At 56.9% G+C, this 24,810-nt stretch overlaps 1 protein-coding gene across 2 annotated transcripts; it reads left to right on the plus strand.

Annotated features, from left to right (window-relative positions):
* Positions 1–4,325: 4,325 nt before the first annotated feature.
* HDGFL2 (HDGF like 2) lies at positions 4,326–24,810 on the plus strand. 2 transcript variants are annotated; one of them, XM_032883607.1, is made up of 16 exons: positions 4,326–4,471; positions 7,264–7,340; positions 7,434–7,572; positions 14,546–14,737; positions 18,568–18,684; positions 18,785–18,856; positions 19,409–19,577; positions 19,683–19,758; positions 19,846–20,155; positions 21,290–21,387; positions 22,275–22,348; positions 22,523–22,593; positions 22,948–23,049; positions 23,273–23,486; positions 24,079–24,211; positions 24,621–24,810. In XM_032883607.1, exons 1-16 carry the CDS (start codon positions 4,400–4,402, stop codon positions 24,721–24,723), a joined length of 2,019 nt encoding a protein of 672 aa, XP_032739498.1. In that variant the 5' UTR covers positions 4,326–4,399; the 3' UTR covers positions 24,724–24,810. The 2 variants fall into 2 exon arrangements, with proteins under 2 accessions (XP_032739498.1, XP_032739499.1); XM_032883608.1 differs by having other exon boundaries at positions 24,624–24,810.

A 24,810-nucleotide genomic window follows, 5' to 3' on the forward strand; every position in this document is an offset into this window, starting at 1 on the left:
TCATGATCTCGGAGTCCTGGGAATGAGCGCCACATTGGGCTCTCTGCTCAGTGGGGAGTCTGCTTCTCTCTCTTTCTCTCTCAAATAAAATCTTAAAAAGGTTATAAAAATAATAATAATGTGGCCTGGAACATATTGGCTGCTCGATAAATGTTACTGATTTTTTTTTTGAAGACTTATTTTTATTAAAGATTTTATTTTTAAGTGATCTCTACACCCAAGGTGGGGCTTAAACTCATGACCCTGAGATCAAGAGTCACATGCTCTATGGACTGAATCAGGCTGGCCCCTGTAAATGTTACTCACTCTTGTACTTGGCTAAATGGGTGGTAAATATTTCCTCATGATAGTCCCCTAGCAAACCAAGCCTGCAGCACACAGTAGGGGCTCAGGCTGCCTGCTGTTTGGAGGGGGGTGTTTCTTGCCGTTCTGGGGGGTCAGTGGTAGCTCCCTCTCTAACTTGCCTGTTCTGGCCCACGGCCAGGCCCTGTTTCTTAGGGAACAGGAAGTAACCTCACCTCCCCAGGTGATTACTAAGGGCTCAACCATTGTCTTCACGGGCCTCTGATCTGGCAGGAAAACATGGATCCTCTCCTGCCTCCTCCTGCCACTTTGGGGGGCCCTCCCCACCTTCTGGGAGCAAGCTGGCCCCAGCTTTCACCAAAGCTTCATCATTTCTCAGCTGTTCAATGTGGCTCAATGAGGTCTGGGCAGGGAGTCTGGTTTTCAGCCCTGCTTCAGGGTCTTGGGGAAAAGCATGCACAGAATCAGGAGGGCTTTGGAAAGAGGGGCCCACAGAAGTGGCATTTGAGCCCCTGGACTCCATGTCTCACTTCAGGCAAGTCATGCCCCCCTTTGGGCCTCAGGCCTCAGTCTCTCTCTCTATACCTAATTCAGGCCCCTCCATACCATCTTCTTCATTCCTTTTTCAACTTCCACACTTGGTCCCTGTGTGATTTAGCATATATAAGATACAGGACACCCCAAGAGATCTGATTTTCTTTTTTAAGATTTTATTTATTTATTTGAGAGAGAGAGAGAGCACGAGAGGAGGGAGAGAGAGAGAGAAGCAGACTCCGGGCTGAGCAGGCTGCCAGATGTGGGACTCGATCCTGGGACTCTGGGATCATGACCAGAGCCAAAGGCAGCCACTCAACCCACTAAGCCACCCAGGCACGCTAGATCTGAATTTCAGATAAAAAAACAAATACTTGGGTGCCTGAGTGGCTCAGTGGGGTAAGTCTCTGCCTTTGGCTCAGGTCATGATCTCAGAGTCCTGGGATCGAGTCCCGCATCGGGCTCTCTGCTCAGCAGGGAACCTGCTTCCTCCTCTCTCTCTCTGCCTGCCTCTCTGCCTACTTGTGAACTCTGTCTGTCAAATAAATAAATAAAATCTTTAAAAAAAAAAAAAAAACAAATACTTGGGGCACCTGGGTGGCTCAGTTGGTTAAGCGTCTGCCTTCGGCTCAGGTCATGATCCCAGGGTCCTGGGTTCCAGCCCTGCATCAGGCTCCCTGCTGAGCAGGGAGCCTGCTTCTCCCTCTCCCTCTGCAGCTCCAGCTCTCTCTCTCTCTCTGTCAAATAAACAAATAATCTTAAAACAAACAAAAACCCCAAATACCTGAATGGTATCTATATAACATTGAGTTACAATTTTAACCATTTTAAGGAACTATGAATTAGGTATTTCTTTTTTTTTTTTTTTTAGATTTTTATTTATTTATTTGACAGACAGAGATCACAAGTAGGCAGGGAGGCAGGCAGAGAGAGAGAGGAGGAAGCAGGCTCCCCGCTGAGCAGAGAGCCCGATGCGGGGCTCGATCCCAGAACCCTGGGATCATGACCTGAGCCGAAGGCAGAGGCTTTAACCCACTGAGCCACCAGGCGCCCCAAATTAGGTATTTCTATCGGATGTTATTTATTATCAATTATATTTTTACAGTGGTAAATATACGTAGAATTTACCCTTTCAACCATTTTTAACTGTGCAGCTCGATGGCATGAAGCACACCACACGATCCTGCTGTCACCCCCACCCTCTGTCTCCAGAACTTTCCATCTCCCCAAATGGAGACTCTGTCCCCATGAAGCACGGATTCCCCACCTCCTGCCCCAGCCCCGGCTCCCACTATCTCTTCTCTGTCTGTGCAGTCGGGACTCCTATGGAGACCTACTGGGAGTGAGGTCCTTCGGGATATGTCATTTGCCTCTGGCTTATTTCATTGAGCATAACGTCTTCAAGGTTCATGCATGTTGTTGGATGTGTAACAAATAATTTTCTAGCATAGGTATGTCACAAATATTGCATGAGCCAAACAGAACATACTTACACTGAAAAGGTATTTGTTGTGTATCTGTGATTTAGATTTAATTGGGCGTTCTAATTTTATCTGACAATTCTAACTTATAGCTCTTCTCGGCCCGAGAAATCATTTTTATTTTTATTTTTTTTATTTTTAAAAGATTTTATTTATTTGAGAGACAGAGATCACAAGCAGGCAGAGAGGCAGGCAGAGAGAGAGGGGGAAGCAGGCTCCCTGCCGAGCAGAGAGCCCGATGCCGCGCTCGATCCCAGGACCCTGAGACCATAACCTGAGCTGAAGGCAGATGCCCTAACCCACTGAGCCACCCAGGTGCCCCCCGAGAAATCATTTTTAAACAAAGGTTTGTTGATAAATAATTCACATACCCTAAATTTCATGTTTTAGGGATACAATTCAAAGAATTTCATCTTATATTTGCAAAGTAATAAGACCATCACCACAACCTAAAACATTTCCATCACCTGTTTTCATTCCCAAGAAGCTAAAATAAAAGCCAGACTGTTCACACACGTTCCCAAGGCACTAGAAAAGATCCTCCACGGACCCACTCACTTGCTCTAACCTCTCTGGCTCACACGTTTGCATTTGCTATCCCCTCCACCCTACGTGCCTTCTCTGTATCCACTTCACTCCACTGGCCCATCTTTATTGCCCTGCAAGTCTCTAGAGTCTCTACCTAAATTACCAGCCAGAAAGCCCGCCCTGGCCCCTCCCTGACTACTCAGCATTTTCCTAAGCACTCTGGCTCTTTTACCTCGAGTTCCTACCAAGGGTCACTAGAATGAAATTAACAGGGGCGCCTGGGTGGCTCAGTGGGTCAAAGCCTCTGCCTTCGGCTCAGGTCATGGTCTCAGGGTCCTGGGATCGAGCCCCACATCAGGCTGCTCAGCGGGGAGCCTGCTTCCCTCTCTCTCTGCCTGCCTCTCTGCCTGCTTGTGATCTCCGTCTGTCAAATAAATAAAATCTTTTTTAAAAAGAAAAAAAAAAGAGCGAAGTTAACAGAGGAGGTAGCAGCATCTAGTGCTCCCAGTATTTCCGACGGCCAGGCGCAGTCCACAAAGCTTTAGGGATGATGAGAGCACTTAACGTTTACGCCCCTCTAGGATGGGTACCGTTACCAACCCCATTTTATAGGTGGGTAGACTAAGGCACAGAGGTAAAGGAATTCAGCCCTGCGGGGTGAAAACACATTTTCCTGGAATGAACAGGCATATCGGGTATCTTATGGCTCTGGCAGCCGGTGCTCAAAACCTTTCGCCAAGTGAAGAAAGGAGCCCCCAGCGCACTCTGTGGCTGTTTACCCCAACAACTCCCCCACGCCCCGCCCCTTCCCCGAGCCCCGCCCCTCGGGCCGGCAACGGCGCGTCCCTATTTTGAGTTGAACCTCTATCACTTTATCCAATGGCGAAGAGCTGCGTAAGCCCCGCCCCCCATGGTAGCCAATGCCTGCTCCCTACCTTGAAGCCTTCTGGAGTGGTAGCCAACCGGCTCCCGGGAGCGGAAGGCTTTCTGTGCTCCGCCCCCTACACGGAGTAGGCCTTCTTTCGGTGGTGGCCAATGACCTGCCTCCTACTTAGAGCCCTCCTTTTGTGGCCGTTCGTTGCCCGCCCCTCTGTCCTAGGCCCCGCCCCTAAGCTGCCTGGCCACCCGCCTCACCACTCCCTGAAAGTCTCCGTTTCCCTCCTCCCACCTTTCCCCTTTCACCTCCCATAACCTCCGCCCCGCTTCCATTAGGCCTCTGGGTCACGCCCCTTGGATCTACCCGTTACCCAATCCCGTTAACTTGCTCTGCTCCAACCCCTCTTCTCATTGGTCCCCGTGCGCCTCTATCCCCCGCACGTGGTCCTGAGCGACGGCACCTCCCGCCCGTGAAGGCCGGAGGGCGGGACTTCCGGGGGCGCGCAGTCCAATAAGCACGCGCCGGCCCTCTGCCCAGGAGGCCGCCCCCGCCCCCTCGGCCCTCCGTTCCCGCCCCCGGCTTCGCCTCCCGCTGCCGCCGCCGCCGCAGCCGCCGCCGCCGCCGCCGCCGCCGCTGCCGCCGCCGCTTCCTGCGGCCTGGGCTTCCCGCCGCCAGCATGCCGCATGCCTTCAAGCCCGGGGACTTGGTGTTCGCCAAGATGAAGGGCTACCCGCACTGGCCGGCCCGGGTGAGGCCGCGCGGGAGATGGGCCAGGCAGGGGGGGTGGGGCAGCAGGGGCCCCGGGCCTGAGGGATCCTTACAACAGAGGTCTGGGGGTCCCCGGGCCTGAGGGACCCGCGCAGCGGGTCCTGGGGGGATTCTGGGCCTGAGGAAGCCCGCGCCGGGGGCCTGGGGGTCCCGGCGCCTGAAGGACGCCGCGCTTGGGTCTGGGGGTCTCAGCGCGTGAGGAAGTCCGCGCGGGGGTCTGGGGTCCCGGCGCCTGAGGGAGGCCGCGCCGGGGGTCTGGGGGTTCCGGCCCCTGAGGCAAGTCGCACCGGGGTCTGGGGTTTGGGGGGCTGAGAGAGCCCGCGCGAGGATCTGGGGGTCCCCGGGCCTGAGGGAAGCCGCGCCGGGGGTCTGAGGGTCCCGGCTCCTGAGGCAAGCCGCGCCGGGGTCTGCGGTCCGGGGGCCTGAGGGAAGCCGCGCCGGGGTTCTGAGGGTCCCCGCGCCTGAGGGAGCCGTACCGAGGTCTGGGGGTCCCCGGACCAGAAGGAGCCCGCGCGGGGGTCTGGGAGTCCCCGCACCTGAGGGAGTGCGCGCCAGGGTCTGGGGGTCCTCGGGGCTGAGGGGGTCCGTGCGGGGGTCTGGGGGTCCCCGGGCTTGAGGGGCTCCGCGCTGGGGTCTGGAGGTTTCCGCACCTGAGGGGGTCCGCGCCGGGGTCTGGGGGTCCCCGGACTTGAGGGAGTCCGCGCTGGGGGTCTGGGGTCCCCGCGCCTGAGGGACCCCGCGCAGGGGTGCGGGGTGGCCGCGGAGAGATCCAGAGCCAAGGGAAGTGGGGTTTGAGGGATCTGGGGCCTGAGGGGGCAGGGTTCAAGTTTGAAGGAGGTGGTGGTGTGAGGAGAGAGGAGGAACATGGGGCTTAAGGAGAGGAATCCCACTGATGGGAAGGGGGTGCGCGGCCTGAAGATGTCAGGTGGGGCCCCAGGCCGTGTGCCAGAGAGGGCTGGAGAGCGGTGCAGGAGGGGAGAGGGGTTGAGGGTTGAGGCTGAGGGGGTGAGGGAGGGTAGATGCCACGGGTGGGGGGGGGCTGTGTTCACATGGTCGCTGAAGCGGGGAGGGTTTATCTGATAATGTGGGGTGTCAGGGACCAGAGCTTGGAGTGAGACTTGCTTAAGGGACCCTGGGAGCTGGTGCCCTTATGAGGACCCCCTCCCCCGTCCTGTGGTGGAGGAGGCCGGCTGGGTGTGAGGTTGAGGGAGATCTCAGAGTGGTCCTCCCTGACTCTTGTATCAGGTCCTTTTCGGGCTCAAGCCCAAAAGAGAAAGCATCTGAGGGAAGAGGTTGAGCCAAGGGGACTTTGGGGATCCAGGGTAGAAGATGAGATCCAGGGGACCCAGATGGTCTGAGGGGTGCGGTCTGGCGGGGTCCTGAGGGTGGAGGTCCCAGAGAGTGCGTTTCCAGGCACTATCCCGGGCAGGCCCATGCGGAGGAGGGAGCTGGGGTTGTCATCCCCAGGTCTTGGGAATAAAGCTGCCCCAGGACCTAGGCTGGTGGAATATGCATGACAGGACTGAAGGAATTTGGGGGATGGGGGGTGGGAGGCCCAGGCAGCAGCAGGGGGCATGGGAAGGATGAGGCTGGAACTGAGGCCACGCGGGAGTTGCCGGGCAGTATTGCGATTTCAGCCCTGCTCCCTGCTCGTTGGAGCCCCCCTCCCTCAGGGTGGGAGTACGGATCAGGGCATCCTGCAGAGCTGGGGGTCTGGGTGCAGACAGGCTGCCACAGCAGGCCGGGAAGGGACACTGACCAGGCCAGCAGTCCTGACAACCGTTGGAGCTGGTGCTGCCGCTAGGATACCTGAGCCTCAGGCGCAGAGGCGGGTCCGTGGTGAGGCCTGAGCGAACGCCCGGCCGGGAAGGCGTGGCAGGCTCGTTCTCAGGAGGTGAAGTTTGGGGAAGCTTCTGTGCAGCAGTGGGATGCTTGGGATTGATGCCTCATGCCCCCAACCAAGGACTTTGGAAAAGTAGCCCAGAGAGCTGAGGAGGAAGCTGGGTGAGGGGGACGGGAAAGTTCCAGTAGCCCCCAGGCATAGTAGAGGATGGGAAGAGATTAACGGGGACCAGAAAACTCACTTTAACCTGGTTTGCTCGGGCTTATTTTTTGCGGGGGGGGGGACTCTAGAGCCATGAAACTTTCCGTGCACTTCCCTTCTTTCGAGTGTACCAGCTTCCCCCGTCCTCGTTACCCCCTCCTGGCAGCTCTCGAAGCTCGGAACATTTCCAAGCACCGGATTGGAAGTGAAGGGGCTGCTAGCCTCCTGTGGGGAGGTGACTGACAGCTGCCGGGGCCCATGGGCCTGTAGGGAGAGGGTGGGACTTCCTGGATGCTCAGGGCCTGTCTCCTGCAGCCCACCCCCCACCCTCTGCATCCTTGGAGCTGCCAGCCACAGCTTCTGGGAGACCAGCCACCCGATTGCCTTTTTGCGGGAGGGGTCCCGTGGGAGGGTCCTGGGAGTGTGGAGAGGCTGAGCTTGCCCCACCTGCTGGCTGCTCAGGGCACCATATTTAGCTTTGCTCAGGTGAAGCACCTACCCTGGAGGCAGAGAAAACACGGGGGGGGGGGGGGACAGGTATGCACTGCAGGGGGGTTTCCTAGAAGAATGCAGATGCCTAGCTGGAAGGTGATGTGTCTCCCTCAGTCAAAGGCTCCCTTCCTCCCAGCATGGCTTACCCCAAGTAACTTAGCTGATTTCTTGGTGATTTCCTGGGTGAGGGGGTGAAGGTGTCCCCCAGCCACGCCCTGACCTGCCTCTCACTGCAGATCGATGATATCGCCGACGGTGCTGTGAAGCCCCCGCCCAACAAGTACCCCATTTTCTTCTTTGGTACACACGAAACGTAAGTTTCTGCAGGTGGGGCTTGATTTTCCCACCTGGTGCCTCCTGGGTGGCCTGACTCACCTGGGACTGGCCCCATGGTTCCTTTCTCCAGAGCCTTCCTGGGACCCAAGGACCTGTTTCCTTACGACAAATGTAAAGATAAGTACGGGAAACCCAACAAGAGGAAAGGCTTCAATGAGGGACTGTGGGAGATCCAGAACAATCCCCACGCCAGCTACAGCGCTCCTCTGGTGAGTACCTGGGGATGGAGAATGACCGATGTGGCGTCTGTGGAATCCAAGTCATGCCTGGTGCTTGGCTACATTTGGCGCCACAGGTGGTCTCAGATTGTCTCATAGGAAAGGAGCAAGGGTTCAACCTCCCTTGGCACTGCTGACCGTTCTCTTTCGGGGTGTCCTGGGGCGTCCTGGGCACAGTGGGGTGAGTAGCATCCCTGGCCTCACCCGCTCCATGCCAGTAGCACCCCACCCCCCGAAGTCGTGACCACCATACACGTCTCCAGACATAGACGAGTACCGCTGGGGTCATGGAGGGCTGGAGGGCCACCTCTGGTGAAACCCAGTGCTTACAGTTAGCTTGGATTTATAATAGCATTTCTATGGCTCTTAAAAAACCTTTTGTTTTCTTAGAAAAAAAGTTTTTTCTGTCAGTGACGTGCCTCCCTTCCCCCTTACTGCCAGATTTTAGCCTTGAGAAGAGGCTGTGGTTGGTCGATGTGAGTTCTTGCTTAGATGGAAAAAAAGTGCCAAGAACCACAGAGATGACATCTCAGTGGCAAATCAGTGTCAGGAAATGTTCAGGGAAAGATGGCATTCAGAAGAGTTGAAGTGAAATTCGTGGGAAGCTTCGGAAGGCTGCAGAAAGGTGGCAGAAAGCTACCTTGCTCTGGGCATTTTGGGAAGAGATGCAGTTGAGGGGAGGCTGGGCTGGGGTTCTCTGCTCTGCTCTCAGCCAGCGTGTTGTGGATCTCTGCAGGAGGCACAGGGACCCAGACTAGTCTGGCTTCAGGAGGGGTGGCTGGGAGGTTGGCTGGGAGGCCACGCCGACTGACTGCAGGGGGGCAGAGCATCCTTGCTGGGGGAGAAGAGGGTCTGCGCCTGGCCTGTGAGGAGGGATGCAGGAGGCGCGGAGAGGGTCTGGTGTGTGTGAGCTCAGCCACCGCTGACCTAGTAGGCACTGCTCTGTGGCGGGACCGGCAGTCCAAGATGAAGCAGTCCCACTCCTGGCCTCCTGGGAGCTCACGGTCTGGGATTCAGGGTTTATCACCAGATGTTTCTTGAGTGCTGAGGGTTTGGCAGCCCCTTCTTAGGGGGCGAGGCTCACGTTTAGTGGATGTTGGTGGTGGTCTGCTTTTACCTCCTTAGATGGATCTGGGAGAAGGAGGTTCCCCCCGCCCCGCTTCTGCTGCCCACCGTGTCTCCCAGCTTTGTGGGTGAATGGGTCAGAAGGTCTTCACGACATCTGGTTCTGTGTGATCCTTTTCTGGCCCTGGCTCAAGTGCTGTTGGTTACGTCCTAAGCTTATTACTGCTGATGAATCATCACACCATTTAATATTTATTGCACGCCCACGGCTTGCTAAGTGCTGTGTAGATGCCTGCCCTCGAGGAATGCAACTCAGAAATGGTACAGCCTTGACATTAAACTGGCCTGACACAGACTCCCCAGGTTGAGAAGTAGCTGTTAAGTGTGAGAGCTTGTCTTGCTGGAGTCTATGGCTCCAAACCGGACATCTGTTTAAGATCCGGATTCGTGGGCCCCACCCGTGGAAGTTTGGCTTTCGGGGGCTCAGGCCTGGGACCCCTGAGGTGTTCCTTCCAACTCATCGGCCTAGGCATCAGCCTAGACATTTCTGATGGAGCCAGGCCGCAGGCACGCTTTCGGAAGCAGCTCTGTCCGGGTACCTGAGCGGTCTCTTTGCTCAGCCTTCAAGTTTCTTGTGGGAACGCAGACTTGCGGCACAAAATTGAAAAGATAGAAAAGTGTGTAGGGATAGTGGACAGTCGGCCCTGCCTCCTGGTCACTCTGCTGCCATGTCCTGTCAGGATAACCGTAGCTGCTCTTTTCCTATACATTCTCTGAGGTTCCGTATTCATAATGAAATCGTACGCAACTTTTCCTTCTAAGGCATAGAATTCTAAATTTTGCTTATTGTCTTCCAAAATACATCTTTTAAAAACTAAATATTTTTAATAACCTCTACACCCATTGTGGGGCTCAAACTCATGATCCCGAGATCAAGAGTCGCACGCTCTACTGACTGAGCCTGCCAGGCGCCCCGAAAATATATCCTGAGTGTTGGTTTGCATGCAGAAAACAGACTCATTCTTTCTGATAACCTTAACTCAGCTGGTTCTTCCTCTAAGAGGGGACAGCAAGCCCTGTTTCCGCATCTCCTTGCTGAGGCGGGAGGTAGAAAGTGGTATCTGAGTGTGGGTCCAGCTTCATTGTCCTTTGGTCCACACAGTAATCCTGAGAGTAGCCTGGGCAGGTAGCATCTTTCCCATTTTCCATACAAGCAAACTGAGGCCCAGAGGGACCCACTTAGAATCTGAGACCTCTTAGACCTAGACCAGGGTTTTTCAACATTTATGGCTACATCATTTTAGGGCGAGGTGGGAGGGGGTGCTCCTGGGCACTGTGGAATGTTTAACAGCATCCCTGGCCCCCACCGACTAGATGCCAGAAGTGCCCCAGTTTTGGCAGCCTCAGATGTCCCTAGGAATTGCCAAATGCCTCCAAGAGAACAAGAGTCATTTCTGGTTGAGAACCATTGACTTAGAAGGATCCTAGAAGTGTCTGCTTGTCCCTTGATAGAGGAAAAGGGACAGGGACCTGTGCACGGTTCTCAAGTTGGTGAAAGGGAGCTGGGGCTAAAGCCCAGGCCTCCCGTGTCCCAGGCCGGAGGAGGGCCCCGAGAATAATCTCTGCCTTGGGTCTGGAGTTAAGAGTCCTGTGGTATGAATGTCGGGACCTGGGTTCGAGTCCTGGCTCTAGCACTTGCTTACTGTGAGCCTTGGGGCACCGCATCACCTCTCTGAGCCTCAGTCTCATTAGAGACGAGGGTCCTGGTAGTGTCAGCATCTCACAGGGTTGCTGGGGGAGCCCTGTAATCAAACGGCACAGTGCTGAGCAGCTGATGAGATGCTAGTTGGGAATGAGGCCAGGCTGAACCTGACCTTCCCTTTCTACCTCAGTCACCCTCTCGATCCATTAAGGCAGTGGGAGAAACGAATGCTCAACCCCCCTCACCTGACCATCGGACTTGGGGTGGTTGGAGGTTGGCTGGCTCTTGGCCTTTGTCTCCTGGTTCCTTTCTGTACCCCATGCTTCTCTTGTGTGGACCGGATTTCCCCAAAACTAGTTAGATCCCATGGGCTGACCCCAGGAGATCCAGAGTTCCTGGCTTTATCTGCAGGCATAGGGTAGGGCCAGTCACTTACTTTCCCAGAGAGTCCGTTTTTGCAATTGTGGGACAGACCCGTTCACCCCTGCTACCTGGCCGCCCCAGCCACCTGGGCAGATGTGAGGGGCACGAGTTGGACCCCAGTGAGTGGGGAGCTTGGCAGAAGCAAGAAGGGGTTATATCTATTTATTTATTTATTATTTTTAAAGATCTTATTTACTTATTTGATAGAGACACAGCAAGAGAGGGAACACAAGTAGGGGAAGGGGAAGAGGGAGAAGCAGGCTTCCCGCCGAGCAGGGAGCCCGATGCAGGGCTCGATCCCAGGACCCTGAGATCATGACCTGAGCTGAAGGCAGAAGCTCAATGACTGAGGACCTTCAGGTGCCCCAAGGAGGGTTGTTTTTTTTTTTTCTTTTAAAGATTTTATTTATTTATTTGACAGAGATCACATGTAGGCAGAGAGGCAGGCAGAGCAGGGGCAGGGGTCGGGGGGAGTAGGGTCCCTGCTGAGCAGAGAGCCCGATGTGGGGCTCGATCCCAGGACCCTGAGATCATGACCTGAGCCAAAGGCAGAGGCTTAACCCACTGAGCCACACAGGTGCCCCTAGGGGTTTTAATTAGCAGTAGCTGCGCCCAGTGGCCCGGACTTAGAGGCTAAGACAGACCTGGCTGGCCTCCCTCCTCTGTCACATCGTTGCTGTGATCCTGAGCTCTCGCTCCACCTTTTCCTCAGCCGCAAATTGAGGGTGACAGTTCGTACCCGGTGCACCCAGAGAGAGATGCGGAGCTTGGGGCTGGGGATTGCACCAAACCAGTGTCCGCTCTTACTGCCATGAAGCCGATCCTTCTGCAGAAGAGCCGTGGGCCTCGTCACTTGGCCTCCAAGCTGCTCTGCTACCCCTGCCATGGAGAACGGGTCATGTCTCCCTGCTCCCTGCCGGGGCTGCTGTGAAGAGAACCCACACCCTGGCACGAGGCATGCATGATGGAAGTCCACCGAGAAAGTGGGATTATCTCCCAGCGGTTGGGGTTCGGGCTCGACCTACTTACTGTTGCACCCTTCAGTTTCGTCAGCCATTACAGATGAGGCCCTTCACCGTTCCACAGCTGAGACAACAGGTTCTGGGAGCTGAGTGCAAGGTCCTGCCAACACCTGGCCTTTATACTTCTCACCTGCTAACCCAGCCACGTGAAGGCCGGGTGGGCTCGTGACCCGGAAAGGACTGGGGGCTTCCTATAAGAGGTCATGGGCAGGCTGGGTCCCCTCCCACGCACTCCCTCTGGCAGTCCCCGCTCTGGCTCCCACATTTCTGCTCTGAATGCATTTCCACATTGATGTGGTGCCGGGACCTTGCCTTGTCCTCTCTCCAGTGCTGGCAGGTTCCTTCCCTCCTAGGGCCCTGGTTAAGCCTACAATTCCACTTCTTGCTTCTCAGTCCTGGTCTCAACTCATCCCATCGGGGTGGCCCTGGAGGTCCTTACATGTGCTGTCATTTCCTTCTTGTCCTCCCCGCTTTTTTCTTGTCCAATGTGCACGCACCACTCCGACCCGTTGATTCCCTAGCTGTGATTACGCTAAGGGAAAGTGACTTCTCTTTTATTTTTTTAATTTAGGAAATTCACTATTTTAGCCATATTCCGCGGTGGCTTTCATTCATTTATAGTGTCATGTGATCATCTCTATTCTCTAACTCAGAACATTACATCACCGCACAAGGAAACCCCCTCCATTACCTGCCACCCCCAATTTTCCCCAAAGCCCCTGAGAAGTTTTTGTTTTTTTTAAGTAGGCTCCACACCCAACATGGGGCTTGAACTCACAACCCCGAGATCAAGAGTGGTACGCTCCACTGACTGAACTGGCCATCCGCCCCACCCCCGAGAACTGATCATCTATCTATTTCTGTGGATTTGCACGTTCCAGATATTTCACATAAATGGAATCCTGTTTGGTCCTTTGCCCTGCTTCTTTCCACCGAGCATGTTTTGGAAGTGTATCCGTGCTGTAGCGCTCCTTTTTATGGCCGAGAGGCATTCCTTTCTGTAGCCGTCCCACGTTGTGTTCATCAGTAGGTGGCTGTTCACCTTGTTTGCAGATAATGTAGCTTTAAAAAGTTAATGTAGCTTTGGGGGTGCCTGGGTGGCTCAGTGGGTTAAGCCTCTGCCTTCGGCTCAGGTCATGATCTCAGGGTCCTGGGATCGAGCCCCGCATCGGGCTCTCTGCTCCGCAGGGAGCCTGCTTCCCTCCCACCCCCAACCCCTGCCTGCCTCTCTGCCTACTTGTGATCTCTGTCTGTCAAATAAATAAATAAAAACTTAAAAAAAAAAAGTTAATGTAGCTTTAAAAAAAAAAAAACCAAAGAGGGAGAGAAATCAGTTATTCAGTAAAGAGGTACCATGGAATAACATGATCAGGTTTTACATGGGCTTAGCTGCACTGGGCGCCCCAAGACTGTCACGGCAGCCTCCCTCATGACGCTTTGTAGCTGTGCGTTTCCTTCTCTGTCCCCTGTTAGCACGTGGGCTCTCCGAGGACAGGGATGCCGTCTGGCTCGCATCTAGCTCCGGCCCTCAACACAGGGCCTCCTGGGCTGCGTGTTCCACGGCGTACACTGAACGGAGTGATGGCTAAAGATGCCCGGGGCTCATATGTTTTCCTCCCAATAAATGTCAGACATTCAGAACAAGTTCAGAAACTGGCCCAAGTGAGCCATGGGGCCTGGCCATGGTTGTGCCATCTGCCAGGTCCCCTCGATCCTCCAGGACCCTGTATAAGCCCTGACCAGCCCGCCAGCCTTTCTTCTGCCCCGTCCTATCTCAAGGCGCGGTGGCCACACTGACCTTGCCAATGTCTGGGGACAGCCTGCTCTCATGCCGTTGGCGGCTTTCCAGAATTTGGCCCCTGCCCCTTTGCATGTTTGGGACGACTCCTCAACTAAAATGTCACATCCTCCAAGGCTCCCCCCACAAAACAGCACTTCAGATTACTCCTGCCACTTCATGCCCACCTATCTCTTCCTGATCCCCCAGCACCCATGTACCAGTGCTGTCCTCTATCCCTCTCTTCTATCCCTGTCCCCAGAGTGTGACTTTATTCTGCTGCATCGTCCCCTGTCGGCCTCTGCTCTGGGGCTGTAAGCCCCCTGGGGGCAGGGATCGTACTGTGCTTACCTGTGTGGGCTCGCTACCTACCCTGCACGGTGCCTGGCGCAGGCCCCAGCTCACGCCCCGACTGAGTGCGTCCCGAGCCTGGCACAGGGCGAGCTGGGAAGGGGTGCTGTGTAAGCGTTTGTGTTTCTGTGGCTCTTGTTGCCTGAGCGAGCACACTGGGTGACACAGAAATCGCAGTGCCTGGCAGGTCAGGCCTGGTGGTCCTGTGTTCATGACGACGGGAGGGTTAATAAGAGGAAAGCCAGCTCTGGTGGCCTTCTGGCCAGTCTGGGCACTGTCTTCAGTATGTCACATCCCACTTCTGCCTCATCCTGGCCACAGCCCTGTGAGGCCAAAGTGGTGCCATCCCCATTGCTCAGCTTGGGAAACGGAGGCACTGAGAGGCCAAGTTACTGGCCCGAGGTTTGATCTGTAATCCTAGCCCTTGCTGCACATGTCATCTCGCCTTCCAGCCTCCATTTTCGGAGCTTTCTGGGCTGCAGGTCCCCAATGTGGAAAGTGAGGAGGCCAGACCCAGACATTTGAGACCCCGCATGGGTTCTGTCCTCTGGGTCACCGTCCTGGTTGGGAAATGCACCCCAGGCTGATGGTGACTCACGGTCTCTGCCCCCTCCTGCCCCCCAGCCGGTGAGTTCCTCTGACAGCGAGGCCCCTGAAGCTGACCCGGCAGGCGGGAGCGAGGACGACGAGGTCCGGGGGGTCATGGCCGTCACAGCCGTGACCGCCACAGCGGCCAGCGACAGGATGGAGAGTGACTCAGACTCAGACAAAAGCAGTGACAACAGTGGCCTGAAGCGGAAGGCCGCAGCCCTGAAGGTAGGGGTGGGCCAGGAGCTCCCAGCCTTGGGGGCAGCCGGCAGTCCAACCACGCTCTGGCCTTTCCTCCTCCCCCACGAGGCCTCTAGCAGCTTGCACTCCTTGCCCTGCCCTTCTTGTTTTTAATACACGGTTTAATCTGATATATTATTTATTTTTATTTGTTACTGTTGTACACGCGTCATCTCGTTAACTTTTGTAGTATTGCTCAGTAGATATTACTGTTTCCACCTTGTAGATGATCATCTCAGGAAGGGCAGTGCGCTTAGCGTGGCTCTCTAGTGTGAAGCTGAAATGCTTTCTTGTATTAACGCGACCTTTTACTCAATACCAGCCAGACTGAACAGATAGTCACAGAACTGGAATGCAGGCCCTTGCTCTTGGCCTTTTCCTCCCAGGAGCCTCCTAGCTGAAATTATGCCCTTAGCCTGAATATGCAGTTAATTTTTCTGCATGTTTAACATGCTTTTTAAAAATTGAGATACCATTCACATACCACAAAACTCCCTCTTTCAAAATACGCAATTCACTGGTTGTTAGTACATTTGCAGAGCTGTGCAGTTACCACCACTGGCTAGTTCCAGAACATTCCCTGACTCAAGAAACCTTGTCCCTGCCAGCAGTCATTCCCCCCAGCCCCCCCGAACCCCCTTCCCGTCCATGGCTGAGCCTGGTCTGGACATGTCACACACGTGGACTCACAGCCCGTGGGGCCTTCTGTGTCTGGAATCCCTCCCTGAGTGTCATGGGCTCAGGGTCCGTCCCCAGGGCAGCATGTGTTGGTGTCTTGCTCCTATTTGTGGTGGAGAGACGCTCCCAGGGGTGTGTGCTGGACGTGTGTGTATCCGCTCATCAGTGGACGGACATCTGGGTTGTGTCACTCCGGCTGCCGAGCACGGGTGTGTGCAGATTTCTGTGGGGATGGGAGAGTTCGGTTCTCCTGGAGATAGGCTCTCTCTTGCCTTGTCTGTCTTTTGACTACTTTTAAACATTCGGGAGCAGAATGAAAGAACTATGATTTATCATCAACTTCTTTGACATAGTAAGGCTTTCCTTTTATTATTTGTAAAAATAACATTTGCTTTCGGTTCCATTCATAAGGATCAACCACGCTTGTAAGTTGTAAGGTGTAAAAAGCGTGGAGAAGCTAGTGGAAAACACCCACGTTACGTGGCAGGGCATCTATGCCGAGGACCGGACACACCCTGTCGTGTTTCTCCGTGATCCTGCATGTGCCTCACGCGTGGGGTGGCTGCGTGAGGCCCAGAATTTGTGATCACGTACACACTCTGTGTGTGAAATGCTGAGTGTTTCTTTGGCGTTAGGGACGATATCAAGTCATGGTCTTCAGTGGTTGAGAGGTAGTATATGACGTGCGTGATCTCTAACCAATATGTTATTAAGAGTGTTGGGATTTGGTTTTTTCCCCAGTTTTCACGATATGGCGGCATCATTTTTTAAAGTTCCCCATTACCACTGTTTACAGTTACCGGGGACGTTGAACAGAAACATGTAGGAAACCGTGCCCCCTGCCCCCACCCCCGGCCCCCAACCATGCCACCCCTTAGGGGTAAATCCCTATTTGTAAGTCAGTACTTACTCAGATGGGTTTTTTTGGACGGTGGGGGGGCAGTTTTGCATTAAACAGGTCTAAGTTCTTATTACAACACCTTTTAACCACGCCAGGGAGAACTTAAGAGATTGAGACCTTTTCCCTGGTAGCCCCGTGACACCAGCACATCGCAGCTGTCTTCTGCCCAGTCCGTGAGAGGCTGTGGTTTTCCTGCCGGGCCAACTTTCTGGGTTTTTCTCTTCAGTTAACATTAACTTGTTTCTGTGGACCCACATGCTGCTCTTCTCATCGCTCCTCTGAACGCTCCATGGCAGACCCTGACCCCAGCCCTGGTGGCTCATCACTCCCTGCCACCCCACGCCCCGGGGTTCTGTTCTCTTGGGGCTTCCAAGACTCGCTGCTCCGGGCCCCTCCCCACCGCCTCCCCCTGCACCTCACGTGTGGACATTGGGAGGGTGGGTCCTGGGTCGTCTTCATCCCCGTGATCCCTGCCTTTTTGTCTGGGGAACCAGGCCATGTCCCAGCTCGAAACGCCCTGGAACTGCCTCAAGAGTCTTGACGGAACAGGAGCTGTCGGAACTCTGGATTCCCCAAGTGCCTGGGTTGAGAGTACTGTGCTAGCGGGCTGGGAAGGGGGAGCACGCGGCACCCCGAGGCCACAGACCGCCTCTGCCCCAAGAGGGAGTGGGGAGTGTGCGGTGCACCCGGCTTGGGCTCGGCTGCCCGCGAAGTGGGGCCATCTCCGGGCACAGCCCGTGCAGCCCTGTGGGTCTGGCTCCAGCTGGGCCCCACCCCAGCCCTTCCCTGCCCGCTCACCAGCCACGCTGCCTTCCGGGCACGGGGCTTCTTGCTTGCTGTCTCTTCTGTCCCTCCATCTGTTGCTCTTCCCACTGGCCTCATGGCGGCTTTCTGTGACCGCCTTCCCCATAGAACAGTAACCTTAGATTCACACGGGATGTTTCAGTTTGCCTCTCCTGACGGGAGCGTACGGTGTGCGACCTCGTAGGGACCTTGTCTTTCACTGGTGTGTCACTGAGTGGACAGGTGTGCCAGCCACCCTAACAGAGTAGCAGGATCATTTGTGGGGGCTGGAAGTCCGAGATCAAGGTGCCAGCAGGGCTCGTTCCTTCTGAGGCCTCTCCTCAGCATGCAGGCGCCCTCCCGCCCCCGCACGGTTGTCCCTGCGTGTGTGTCTGTTACGAGAACCGGTGCATTTCCTAGGTGTGACAAAACAGGAGAGGTGTGATGTAACTCCCACGTTGCCGGCTAGAAAGACCCGCGTGTCCCTCGGTGAGATCGGTCTCTACAGCTCGGTTCTCTCTTTATAAAAATTCTTCCGTTGGCCTCTTTGGGTGGATGTCAGGGAACGCGGGAACCCCGAAACAATTCAGGCTGTATGTGTGCACGTGTGCATATGTATATTTTTATTTTTTTATTGAGGTGAAATTCACTGTAAAAAGTAGCCGTTCTACAACGCACCGCTTAGTGGCTTGTGGTCCATTCCCAGCGTTTGTGCAGCCTTCACCTCTCTCTAGTTCTAGAATGCACATGTATGTTTTTCTGGGGAAAGCATACTTGGTTTGGTTTTTCTTTCATTTTTCTAAATTGTGCTAAGGTACACGTAATGTAAAATTTGCTGTTTTAACCGCACAGCTCAGTGGCATGAAGCACACTCACACTGTCCTCCAGCCACCCCCACCTTCCGTGTCCAGAACTTTCCATCTCCCCACACAGAGACTTTGTCCCCATGAAGCACAGACTCCCCACCCCCTGCCCCGTCTGTGTGGACGGGACTCCTCTGGGGACCTCCTGGGAGTGGGGACCTGCGGGATGGGTGCTTCTGAGTCTAGCTGCTCTTGCTGAGCACAGTGTCCTCATGGTTCAAGATCCATGGTTTTTATTTATTTATTTATTTAAAGATTTTATTTATTTATTTATTTATTTATTTGAGAGAGAGCATGAGAAGGGAGAAGGTCAGAGGGAGAAGCAGACTCCCCGTGGAGCTGGGAGCCCGATGTGGGACTCGATCCTGGGAATCTGGGATCCTGACCTGAGCTGAGGGCAGTTGTCTAACCAGCTGAGCCGCCCAGGCGCCCAAGATCCGTGGTTTTTAACCAGATCCTCAAAAGGGTCCCTGCTGCCTTCCAAAAGTTCCAGAACCTCAGCTCTTCAGAGTACGAACGGCCAAGTGGGAGGCAGCTCTGCCAAACACATAGGCTTTCTGACTGTGGCTCTGTTTGGGCTGCTCCCTTGCTAGATGTCAGTGTCAAAACGAACCCGAAAGGCCTCCAGCGACCTGGATCAAGCCAGTGTGTCCCCATCAGAGGAGGAGAACTCAGAAAGCTCATCTGAGTCAGAAAAGACCAGTGACCAGGTGAGCTTGTGGCTGGCTCTGTGGGAGGGTGGACACACGCATGGGAGCCAAGCAGCGGTCAGCCAGGGGGCCCACACTCAGCCCCCTTCTCTCTGTTCAGGACTTCACCCCCGAGAAGAAAGCTGTGGTCCGGGCACCTCGGCGGGGCCCCCTTGCAGGACGGAAGAAAAAGGTAGAGGTGGTTCGTTTTGTTGTTTTGTTGTTTGTGGTTTTGTTCCCACCTGCCTGCCTGTGGGAAACCCGAGAGATCCTCTCCATGGTCACCAGGCAGTGTGAGAGTCAGTCCTTTTTGGAGGAGGGTAGGTCATAGGCTAGAGGGATCCCCTGGGCCCGCCATCTTCCACCTTCACCTCTGCTTCCCCTGATGGCTTCAGCTCATAGTTTCTGAGCTTGGTGTGTGCAGAGCGCTTCCCTGGAGCTGAGACCGCCGAGACACCACCGCTCCTGAGAGGAGTGTAGAGGCCAGTTTGGGAAACGGGATGCTAGAACGCCGGCCTTGGAAGGGAGTGAAGTGCTCTAGGCCGTAGTTTGTAGTCGAAAAAGCTCTTGGAAAAGACAGTAGCTCTCCTCTGCCTCCCCCACTTCACCAAGGAGGAGATGAGGCCTGGGGGTGTCACATGCCATCACTGAGCCGGACCATCATGTGGCTGCAGGCACATCGGGGGCTGCAAGGGGCACTCTCCTTGGCCTGCGTTCTTCTCACCTCTGTGCCCGCTTCTCTCAGAAGGCACCTTCAGCCTCCGATTCCGACTCCAAAGCAGAATCCGACGGGGCCAAGGGTGAGCCAGTGGCCGCGGCCAGGTCAGTGCCGTCCTCCTCCTCCTCCTCCTCCTCTGCCTCCTCTTCCGACTCAGACGTGTCTGTAAAGAAACCTCCTCGGGGCAGGAAGCCAGGTATGGTCCCAGCGGTGTGCCTCCCACCTTTGGCTGCCGGCGGTGGGGGGCCTGCCCTGTGGGAGAGTGCCCGTGTAGACCGGGCCACCCCTTCCTCTCCTGCAGTGGAAAAGCCTCCACCAAAGCCCCGCGGGCGGAAGCCGAAGCCCGAGCGGCCCCCGACCAGCTCGAGCAGTGACAGGTGGGTGAGCAGCGACCAGCGGGTCATAGGCCAGGGTTGTGTGGCTGGGCCTGGCCCCGCAGCCCTCTGACCAGCCTGCACCCCCAGTGACAGTGACGAGGTGGACCGCATCAGCGAGTGGAAGCGCCGGGATGAGGAGCGGCGGCGTGAGCTGGAGGCCAGGCGGCGCCGGGAGCAGGAGGAGGAGCTGCGGCGGCTCCGCGAGCAGGAGAAGGAGGAGAAGGAGCGGAGACGCGAGCGCGAGCGCGGGGAGGCCCCACCTGGGGGCAGCGGGGGCAGCAGCGGGGATGAGCTTGGGGACGAGGATGAGCCCGTCAGGAAGCGTGGCCGCAAGGGCCGGGGGCAGGGACCACAGTCCTCCTCCGACTCGGGGCCCGAGGCTGAGCTGCAGAGAGAGGTGCGTACCATCGGGGTGTGTCCTGGGCTCTTGGGGAGGATCTGGTGACCGAGGGGCTTCTTCCTCGCGCCCACCCCTTCCAGCAAGTCCATTCCTGACTCCACACATTCAGTGAGCACCAACTGCATGCTGGGTGCTGTGCTGTGGCCCAGGGTGTGGGAAACAACCTGAGATGCATTCCAAAGTGTTCATTGCTAAGGACAAGAATGCAGGGTCCGAGGGCAGGAGCTGTCGGGTGAGGTTTTCTGTTTTAGGTAGGGTAAATCCTAAAGGCTTTAGTTGAGAAGGTGCCATTAAATAAGGATTGGAATGAAATGAGAGGTGGTGTAGGAAGGTACTCGGGGAATAGCTCTCTAGGCAGAAGGCATAGTCTATGCAAATGTCCTGGGGCAGCACTAGGCCTGATGTGTTGGGGGACTAGCCAGGAGGCTTATGTGTCTGGAGCAGAGTGGGTGAGGAAGAAAGAGGGAGGAGGGGAGGGAAAGAAGGGTGGAGGGCAGATTGTGTGGGGGCCTTGGGAATCGGGGTGAGGACTTGGGCTTTTACCTCAGTGAGTAGGAGCCCTAGAGGGCAATGGGCAGAGGAGCGGGAGTTGACTCAGGTGCTCACAGGTGCCCTCTGGCTGCTGCATGGAGGGAGGGAGGGAGTCTGAGTGAGCGACAAGCAGGTAGGAGGCCTCTGATGACTTGGCGGTGACCATCAGGTGCCCTGCAGTCCCACAGGCCTGTCCGCTTCCTGCTCGCTGGTCTTGCAGCCTGCCTGAATCTGAGTCTGCCTTTCCAGGCCTGTCACCTCCTAGATGGTGCCCTATGTGATGGGAGGATGGGGAAGCAGGGCAATAGTCTGTTCTCTCGCTGTCTCTCTTCCTTTGATCACAAAATGGGGAACAAGACCCCTGCCACAGGAGAAGTGTGTGCGGTGGGGCTGCCCCACCCACCGAAGGAGTGGTCCTTTTAGGGTCTGAGAAGCCGTTGTCTGGGGACGGACTGGACACCAGAGTCCTTCTTCCTGTCCCATCCTGCCTGTTGCACCAGTTCCCAGCAGTGCAGAGGTGGTGGCGGGAAGTGTCAGACTATCTCTAAGGAGGAGAGCCCCCACTGCCCGCCATTCCAACCTTCCCTCTGGCCACTGTAGGCAAAGAAGGCAGCCAAACAGTCACAAAGCACAGAGCCCACGAGGAGACCCAGCCAGAAGGAGAAGAGAGGGCGCCCCGAGGAGAGGCCCCGAGCCAGGTCAGCACTCGTTTTGCTTCTCCTCCCACAGCTACCTGGGGACCCACCTGCCCCGTGCTAGTCCCTGCAGTTCTCAGCCTCCTGGGGACCCATTACCCTTCACCCTTATGGGAGCAGGGTTTCCAATTCCGATTTCTGAATTCAGCCTTGGAGATAGATCTGATCCGAGTGTCCCATTCTTGGGGCTCCATTGGCTCACATAGGAGCCAGTGCTCCAGGACCGTGATCCTGCCCCGAGCGGCACCATGCCATATCTGTGGTCGTCACACTGGGGGTGCTCTGGCATCGGGGGGGGGGGGGGCAGGGCACCCGCCAGAGATGATCCACCTGATGTCAACAGTGCTGAGGGGAGGGATCGTCCCCCAGACCTGTAGTTCTGAGACTCCTCCGAGGCCCACCAGGGCAGGGGACACAGCCCCTCTTCCCGCTGCTGGCCAGGTGAGATTCCAGCATCAGTGAGGGGACCTGCCCGTGGGAATTTGGCAGCTTCTGCCAAGTAGAAGGTCGCATCCGAGCCGTGGCAACGGGCCTTCGGTCATTGACGGGTGTCAGATTGGGCCCCTTCCACAATTTGTTCACTTGGGTTTCTGTTAAGTCCCCGTTTATTCTCAGTGGTATGTTCATAGTGATGAACAAGTGATGAGACTTGATACCGTTTGCCGGCTAGAAGCAGAGGAATCCCTGGCCGCCATTCCTGGTCACTTCAGGTGACTGCCTAGACCAGATCACATCAGGCCTTACCTCCTCTCCCTCCAGCTCCCAGGGCCCCCTGAGGGTCTCCTTCCCAGTGGCTGCGGGTTCCCCACCGCACAGTCGGGAGACGGCAGCGGCCGGGTGGGGTGGCTGGTTGGCCGTCCAGGGCGGGACTAAGGGGTGTGACTCCACAGGCCTGCGAAGGTGGAGCGAACCCGGAAGCGGTCAGAAGGGTTCCCGCCCGACCGGAAGGTGGAGAAGAAGAAAGGTGAGGGGCAGGTCGCTGGCGGGAGGCTAAGCCAACGAGGAGCGCGGTGCTGGGGCAGGTCCCCGGCCAGCTCTGACGAAGGGGTTGAGGGACTCGGTCAGGTGTAGGGGGCCAGGCCAGGCGGCCCCTTTGGCACTGCTCAGGCCCAGGTGCTGCATTCTCTCCTGGTCCCAGAACCTTCCGTGGAGGAGAAGCTGCAGAAGCTGCACAGTGAGATCAAGTTCGCCCTCAAAGTGGACAATCCGGTGAGGCCCTCGTTGCGGCACTGAGGCCACATCGCAGCCACTTCCTCTGAGCCAAGCAGCCCCCCCACCCCGACCCTCCTGTCTGGAGCTCCCTTAGAAGTCTCAGGAAACTGAGGCAAATCCAGGGTCATTGTTCTCCTGGGTGTCGGCCACAGAGGGCCCGGGTTGGCCGCCTCGGGTGCACTGCGTGGCATGACCACCAGGTGGTGCCAAGCAGCCCTCCAAGTGCTGCGACCCGACCGCCGTCCCTGGGGTTCCCTTGGCACTCCGTCCTCTGCCCAGGGAGCCCCATGGGGCCCCCAGGGCCCCTTCAGCTAGATGCTGTCCCTCCTTACTCCCCTCCCCACCCTGCAGGACGTGAAGAGGTGTCTGAATGCGTTAGAGGAGCTAGGGACCCTGCAGGTGACCTCACAGATCCTCCAGAAGAACACAGATGTGGTGGCCACACTGAAGAAGGTACGTGGGATCCCAGCAGTAGAAGGGGCTGGTGGCAGGCGAGGCGGGGGTCTGTCTGCCCAGGAAGCCTGGGTTCCCAGCCATGGCAGCCCTCAGTCCGGGAGGACGCCAGGGTGCTGGCGGGCCAGAGAGCCGGTGCTGCCAGGGGTGGCCGCGCTGGGGGCGGGTCTGTGGCGGGGGTGAGACCAGCCGCATCTCCTGAGCCAGGCCTCTTGCGGGCCAGATCCGCCGTTACAAGGCCAACAAGGAGGTGATGGAGAAGGCCGCAGAGGTCTACACCCGGCTCAAGTCTCGAGTCCTGGGACCAAAGATTGAGGCCGTCCAGAAGGCGACCAGAGCCGGGCTGGAGAAGGAGAGGGCCGAGGTGGAGAAGGCCGAGGAGGTGCTGGCCGGAGAGGAGGCTCCCACGGAGAGGGCGGAGGTCGAGGCGAGCACTGGTGAGCAGCGTAGGACCTCCCTGGGCCTCAGGCGCCAACCCCCAGGGCCAAAGTGGCACGTTTCTGCTGGCACTCTGCATGCCTGGCTGTGTCCCCAAGGTCGCCAGGGCCTGGTGCGTGCACATACCTGAGCTGCTCATAGATGCTCAGAGCCAGACAGCGCGGGAGGCGGGGTACGTGTGTGCGGGCCGCGTGTGGGAGCGCTGCTGGGACAGGCCTGGGGTTGGAGAAAGAGGGTGTTTCCCACAGGGTCAGTGGCCCTGGTCCCTGTCTAACGGGAGGATGGTCCTTCCTCCTGGGGTCATGTGATGCCCATGGAGCTGCGAGAGGTGTTCCGCTGAAGCCTCAGCAGCCTGCAGGGGACACCGCCTTATTTCTGTCCGCAGGCTTCTCCCGCATTACCCATGGCCACTCATTAACTGGCTTCTCCCTCTTTAGGCTTTTGTGCGCCTGGCTGACTGGGAGGCATAGGGGTGGGAGGATGTGGGTGCAGAGGACCAGAGCCCTTGAGGCAGGTGGCGGCTCCTTTAGGGCTCCTGGCCCCAAACCAGCGGGCGCGGCTACAGGATCGCATGAGCCTTTCTCCCGCCAGATCTCTCAGCCCCGGTGAATGGCGAGGCCATGTCCCAGAAGGGGGAGAGCGTGGAAGACAAGGAGCAGGAGGAAGGACAGAATTCCGAGGAGGGGCCGGGGTGTGGCTCCTCCGAAGAGCCATTACACAGCGAGTGAGTATCGCCACGGCTGCAGCCGTCCTCCTGACGAGGCCTCCGCTCCGTGGGCTGCTTGTTCTGGTGATAACACAGGGACTTGTCCCACACGCCGGCCTCCCACCCCCACCTTTGGCGCTGACCCTCAGGTGCCCCATCGAGGGAGCTCCGCAGCCCTGAGCTGCTCTGGGCCCAGCCCCTGGGAGGCTGGCTTCCTCCTGGTGTGTAGGAGCGGGCGCAGCAGGCTGCTTGACGCTGACGTTGCCACGCTAAGGACCCTGGGCCTGCCTAGGCTTGGCAGGGCCTGTCGGGTCCGGCTGGGGCAGCGTTGGGGGGCTCTGGCTACAGGCTGCACTCCTGGGCGCTGGGTCTCCGCTGGCAGTGGAAGGCCGGAGTGCTCACCCCCACCCACTTGTGTTCCCACCAGCAGCGCGCGGGAGGGCCCCGAGCTGGACGTGCCTGGGAAGGAGCGGCGGGAGCGCGCGAGGGGGCGGATGGACTCGGAGTCCCTGGATGAGGAGGACAGCTGAGCCCTGGTGGCCAGGCCTACCTGTCGCACGTAGATGCCCCAGGCCTGCCCCGGCCCCCACCCACCACCCGCGGAGCAGAGCTGTTGG

This window comes from Lontra canadensis, unplaced genomic scaffold, assembly GCF_010015895.1.
Source record: "Lontra canadensis isolate GAN:19392208 unplaced genomic scaffold, GSC_riverotter_1.0 scaffold88, whole genome shotgun sequence".
NCBI lineage: Eukaryota > Metazoa > Chordata > Mammalia > Carnivora > Mustelidae > Lontra > Lontra canadensis.